The sequence below is a fragment of the Vigna unguiculata genome, chromosome 3 (assembly GCF_004118075.2).
Source record: "Vigna unguiculata cultivar IT97K-499-35 chromosome 3, ASM411807v1, whole genome shotgun sequence".
Taxonomy (NCBI): Eukaryota; Viridiplantae; Streptophyta; class Magnoliopsida; order Fabales; family Fabaceae; genus Vigna; species Vigna unguiculata.
This window is the reverse complement of record NC_040281.1, coordinates 42,390,377-42,396,425: the sequence shown is the minus strand read 5'-3', so window position 1 is coordinate 42,396,425 and position 6,049 is coordinate 42,390,377. Positions and strand designations below refer to the sequence as shown.

Below are 6,049 nucleotides of genomic sequence, written 5' to 3'. Positions count from 1 at the left end.
AATTCACATGAAAACTGAAACACCTGAACCTCAATCTTTGTTCCTTTGCCTTCAAAATTTACCAAATTCTTATGTCACATATCCTGCGCATGCTTCATTGCCATTAACCTCTTTTCCTCTCATGTATCCGTCAGCATACACCACTGATACACATTTAATGGAAAAGCTGAACCTGTGATTATTTTATAACAGGTTCGTTGGATCTGGAGCTTATGATAATAATTCAAAAATGCTCACCAAAAAACACACTTTGAGGACTCAGAGTGTTAAGGTTGTGCTGTGTTGTGTTGTGCATGCATGTGGTAGCTAAAGTGGGACCTGAAATGCACATGGCAGCCACACCAGAATCAGAATCAGAATCAGAATCAGTGTATATATTGAGTTCACTACTGAGCCACCCTCCTCCACTAAACCCTGTTTCCTACACCTTCAACATTTTCATCCATGACTTCTTCAACTGTCACTCTCATCTTCCTATTTTTCTCTCACTTTCTTAAAGGTGCTAATCATATCTCCATAAACACCTACATTTTCTTTCTTCTATTTATACTTTTCCGTAGATGGTAGATATTTGGATAAAAAATTCCTTGGAAATTTTAAGAATGTAAAATGTTGTTAAAAATATACCGAGGGGAAATATTATTTTTTTCCTGAAGTATATTTTTTTCTATAAAACAGATTATTTTATCCATGTATATATTAGTTATTTAGAAAAAATAATTTTAAGTTATAACACTGTATAAATAATTATGAAAAAAATTTATCTAGTAACCTTTTCTATTTTAACTTATCCAGGGTCAAATTCAGCGAAATTTACTATAGTAAACAAGTGTAGTTTCCCGGTTTGGCCAGGGATTTTGTCCGGCGCCGGAACGGCGCAACTCGCTACCACCGGCTTTGCCCTGCAACCCGCTCAGTCCGACGCCTTCGTCGTCCCCACCAATTGGTCCGGCCGCCTCTGGGGCCGAACCCTGTGCTCCACGGACTCCGCTGGAAAATTCTCCTGCGTCACCGGAGACTGCGGCTCCTCCGCCATGGAATGCAACGGTGGAGGGGCAGCTCCGCCTGCCACACTAGCTGAGTTCACCTTGAACGGCGGCGGTGGACTGGATTTCTACGACGTCAGCGTGGTGGACGGCTACAACCTCCCCATGCTGGTTGAGGCACAAGGCGGCGGGGGAAACTGCACCGCGACCGGATGCGCGGCGGACTTGAACGGAGGGTGTCCGGCGGAGCTGAAGGTGAGGGCAGCAGCGAGTGGGGAAGGCGTTGCGTGCAAGAGCGCGTGCGAAGCCTTTGGGGATCCGCGGTATTGTTGTAGTGGGCCCTACTCGACGCCTGAGACATGCAAGGCGAGCTCTTACTCGCAGTTGTTCAAGAGCGCGTGCCCACGCGCCTATAGCTTCGCATACGACGATGCCACCAGCACCTTCACTTGCGCCTCTGCGGATTACCGCATCACTTTCTGTCCCTCCTCCACCAAAAGGTATAATAAGTTAATTTCTTTTCCATATTAAGAATAGTTATTGTTTTGAAAATGATATATTTTTCTAAAAACATGAATAATTTTCTTAACGATTTAATGTAGGATGAAGTGTATTCTTAGCCCTTGTAAATATTCTTCTTAAGTTTAATATGGTTAATGTTTTTTCGAAAAAGGAGTATTTTTTTCTAATCTTGCATAGTCTTATTCAATGATTATAAATTTCATTTTAAAACTATCTCTTTAACATTGAGAATCATGCTAACTTTTACCGATTAGTGACGAAAAGAAAGACCTGTTTAGGAAAATTCATTAGAACACTAGTGCAGAATTGCATTTTTATCTCGTCTTATAGATCTCGGTTGGCAAGGAATCGAAGCATATAACGGCGCGGTGGCATTTTTGCAATTCTAAGTAACTTTTATGTCTCGGTTCAAGAAAAATCCGAAGACAAAAGGGGTTATAGGCTTCGGTTAAAAAAAAACCGGTGCCAAAAGACGCTTATATGCTTCGATTTCGATTGAACAGACCCGAAGCAAAAAACGTGGTTAGAAATTTCAAAAATGACACTGAACCGGGGTCAAATAGGACTATATGCCTCAATTATTAATTGAACCGAGACCATATAGTTTAATTAGGGCACAAAATCGCGAACACTTCTGCTTCTTCCTCGCGCCGCTGCATGTTCTCCATCTCTCTCTGCGAACCCAGACTTGTCCCAAAACTCAGCGATACTAGAGCTTCTAGTTTCTTCTAGCACTGTCAAACTTTCCTCCAAATCCAACAAGTCACCGGAGCCGTCATTCCCGGTGGAGAACTGAAACGCGCCAGAGTTGCTCAGCTTGCCGGAAAGCTCCCCGACGTTGCTATGCGAAGCTCGATGCTCGAATGCGATCACGAAGGTGGGAGAGACCGTCATTTCGGACGCTAACTTGGAACCCCTAGGTTCGAAGCCAAGGGTTCTGAGAGGGGGCTGCGCCGGTGAGACCAGGGAAGAGGTGTCCTTGCCTCGAACAAAGCCTTGTCCAAACTCCCGTTCGGCATCAAGTCATACACCAGCAGAATCTCCCCCTTTTCGTGGCACCACCCTTGAAGCCGAACCAGATTCCGATGCCTCAGGCTCCCAATGATAGACAACTCCGACAAAAACTCATTCTTCCCCTGACTGCTATGGCTGCACCTCTTCACCGCAACAGTGTCCCCGTTTTCAGGCAAAACCCCCTTATACACAGTCCCAAACGCGCCATGACCAATGATCCTATTCGCATTGAAACACTTTGTAGCAGACTTCAGCTCCTTGTAGGTAAACTGCTTCGGCATTTTAATGATCTCTGAACCAAGCGAATCAAACTTGTTAACACAAGCATGGTCCAATTTTCGCTTAGGTCGCACCACAACAGATCCAGGAACTTCTGCGTCTCGGCATGTCACAAGGCCGTCACTTTTCTCACCATACCTAACCTGCGTCAACTGTGCACAAGCAGCCATTGCCGCACCAAGGGGTATCACCACAGGGAGTTTTGTAGACTCACCGGTCGGAGCAACTAGGGGTGGAAAAGGAACCGTATGGCTTTGGTTCTCGTGGACCCGAGGCAGAAAAGGAACCATATGGCTCCAGTTCATTTAGAACCAAAGCATAAAAGAGACTCTATGGCTTCGGGTAACAACCGAGATCAAAAGGGATACCTTTTGACCTCACCCCAATATGCCTCGGTCCCAGACCCGAGCCAAAATGAGAAAAATAACCGGGTAAAAAGCCTTTACTGGTGGAAATATAAAGGTAGAAGAAGAATGTAGGTTTTCATTTTTGTTTCTTAAGATGGAAGCAATGATATTGTAATTGTGTTTGTTTGTGTGTTCCTCTGTAAAGAATGAAGAAGTAAAATAAATGTTTTTGATATTACGCAGGTCGATAAAATCAGGAAATGGGAAATTCCCAGTTGCAGTAGATGTGTCAGTTGGGCATGGTTATGCTGAGAAGTCACCGAAGCTGATGATATTAGGTCTTGCCACTGTTTTATTAACAATATGGTGGCAACTATAAATTAGGTGATGGAAGCAATTAAAGACTATAATTCATATTCCAGAAGAGTTCAGTTTTTGATGAACTATGCGTCCATGCCAATGATAGTTTCCATTACTACAATGCATGAGGAGATCAACTTGTGGTTCACACGCACATATATAATCAGCAGCAGGGTCAAGATTGTAACACAACTTCAACAAAATCAACAGATTTAGATGATTCCACAACCAGAATTAGGATTTTAAATCGGATTTTGGTGATATGGCTGTGTTATGTATAGTTGTTTTCTTTGTTGCAAGCTGATGCAATTGTATAGTTTACAATTAGAGAGTGAATTCTTGGGTGCCATAAAATCACTTACCAACTTAAATGCTTCAATAACTGTCACATAATATATCAATATACATGTTCTAAAATACCAATAGTTGATCAAATTTAAATGTTTTACCATGAGTAATTATCGACTGTGTTTTCAAATGACTTGAAATTTATATAAATAAGTTTGACGGAGAGAAAATGACCTAGCCACTTGAAATTGAGAATGGAATGAACGAAGAAAAAGTCAAATATTTTAGTTTCACGTATTATTATTTGTATCGATTACGATACTTATACAATTTTTTTTATATAAAGTTTATTTTTTAATTCATATCAAATATTTTTTTTCTCTTTTTAAGTCACATCAAACATTTCTTTCATTCATTAAAAATGTTATGTGTATATCGTTAAAAGTTTGTCAAAAAATAAATTTTCTATTTGTATGATGATACACTATATCAATCTATATGTAATTGTTTTAAATATTTACAATTAACATTTTTTATTTTTTTAAATAATAAATAATGTCCTTATGTATATACATTTTAATTTTAATTTTAACACAGTAAAAGTAAATTTTCGGAAATAAGAAAACAGTCTTAATTAATAAAAAAAAGTTATTTTCCAACAATTACCTAGGTTTAATTCTGTTTTAATTATGAATTGTTTTATCCCAAAAAGAGGAATGTTAATAAACGCATTTATAATTCTCTTATTGATTCATATACTTTATATTATTGGCAAATATTATGTGAAATTAATTCATTACATAACAAACGAGATTGGTTAAGTAGAAGAAGATTGATTAATATAATGTGACCTGTTGTCTCAAGTTCACCTACTCTTCCTTTTCTTGCGTTTTGTGCATCTATTTTCCTTTGATTCTTTTCTGTTTTTAATCCCTTTTTTTTTGTACTCTCTCTTTTTCACTTTTTTTTAATTTCCAAATTACAAAAACTAATTTTTAAGATATAAAAATGAAAAAATCGAAAAAAGGGAAAAAAATGCAGAAGAAACTCCATTTTCCCCTTTGGTCCATACAAGCTGATCAATCTACTTCTCAAAAGTTCGTGTTTTCTGTTTGTGGGCTTCATGAATGAGGTTCGGCCTATTACAGGTCCAAGTACACTATCTTGTACAAGAATGTGTTTTTTTATTAGCTTTAGTCAATTCCACAAATAAAACCTGAAAAAATATTTAGAATGTGATTTGTAATTTTTTTAATTTAAATTTGGATATCTCATAAAAAAAAATCAATTACAATCGTCACCATTATAAAAACTTAAAAAATTAATAATTTATTATTTAATACAAATGAACAAAGAACTGTAAGAAAAACAATATTAAAGTAAACTATGAAAAATCTAAACTTATACTCATAAATAAATATATAATATTGATAAATAATAATAAAAATATTTATATTTAACATAAAAGTACTATTATACTATAATAAAAAATTGCAAAAATTGATGTAAATTATAAGACAAGACAATTAATTCACACTTTGAAGAGTCATGGATTATCTTGGACAAACATATGTTGACCGACAAACTTAAATGTTCAATTTCTTTGGTACTTTTTCATCAAAACATATATTTAACTTGGCAAATACTAAAGTGATATGATTAAATTAATATTTTTGCTAAAGGCATATTGCATAAAAATAAAAATTGTATAGAAATTATAAAGTAATTTCTAATTTGATGAGAGGTCAAATTAGAAATATTAAATCTTAAAGTAATTAATCTAATTAGGATATTTAAAGGGTCATGGTCCCCTTCTAAGAGCACACACACAAAACGTAAGTTTCTATTTCTTTTCTTTTCTCTCTATCTCCATCAGAAAAGAAAATCTATAAAGAGATACTAATGCTCTACAAGAGGAAGATCAAAGGAGGATCAATAATGCTCTAATAATATTATCATTATGTTGAATTCATATATACTTTTGCATTCAATTTACAGCATGTTTATTAATATGAGATAATATTTGTGATTTATCGTTAAAATTAATATTAGGATTATAACTATTTGTTTCTAGGAGTTATGATTTCATATGTAAATATAGGTTGAAAATTTTACATTAGTAAAAATGAAAGAGTTGAATAATGTATAAAAAACTTACAAACATTCATTTTAAAGATGATATGAACTCATTCTTCAAATAAATGTCCCTTTCACTATTATATTTACTTCCCTCAACTTCATCCATCACTCTCT

The 6,049-nt window shown here is 36.1% G+C and overlaps 1 protein-coding gene across 2 annotated transcripts; it reads left to right on the top strand.

Annotated features, from left to right (window-relative positions):
- The first annotated feature begins 422 nt into the window (after positions 1–422).
- On the top strand, positions 423–3,862 carry LOC114177004 (thaumatin-like protein 1b). Of its 2 annotated transcripts, none has more exons than XM_028062219.1 (3): positions 423–499; positions 796–1,486; positions 3,392–3,862. In XM_028062219.1, the coding sequence occupies exons 1-3, from the start codon at positions 445–447 to the stop codon at positions 3,525–3,527; spliced, it is 882 nt and encodes a 293-aa protein (XP_027918020.1). In that variant the 5' UTR covers positions 423–444; the 3' UTR covers positions 3,528–3,862. The 2 variants fall into 2 exon arrangements, with proteins under 2 accessions (XP_027918020.1, XP_027918021.1); XM_028062220.1 differs by having other exon boundaries at positions 428–499; positions 853–1,486.
- Positions 3,863–6,049: the final 2,187 nt, after the last annotated feature.

Excerpts from the sequence above, each read along its gene's own strand:
- LOC114177004 (XM_028062219.1), top strand. The coding sequence starts at position 445 with ATGACTTCTTCAACTGTCACTCTCATCTTCCTATTTTTCTCTCACTTT. Across the intron at positions 500-795 it reads TTTCTCTCACTTTCTTAAAG|GGTCAAATTCAGCGAAATTT; the intron begins GTGCTAATCATA and ends TAACTTATCCAG. Across the intron at positions 1,487-3,391 it reads TGTCCCTCCTCCACCAAAAG|GTCGATAAAATCAGGAAATG; the intron begins GTATAATAAGTT and ends GATATTACGCAG.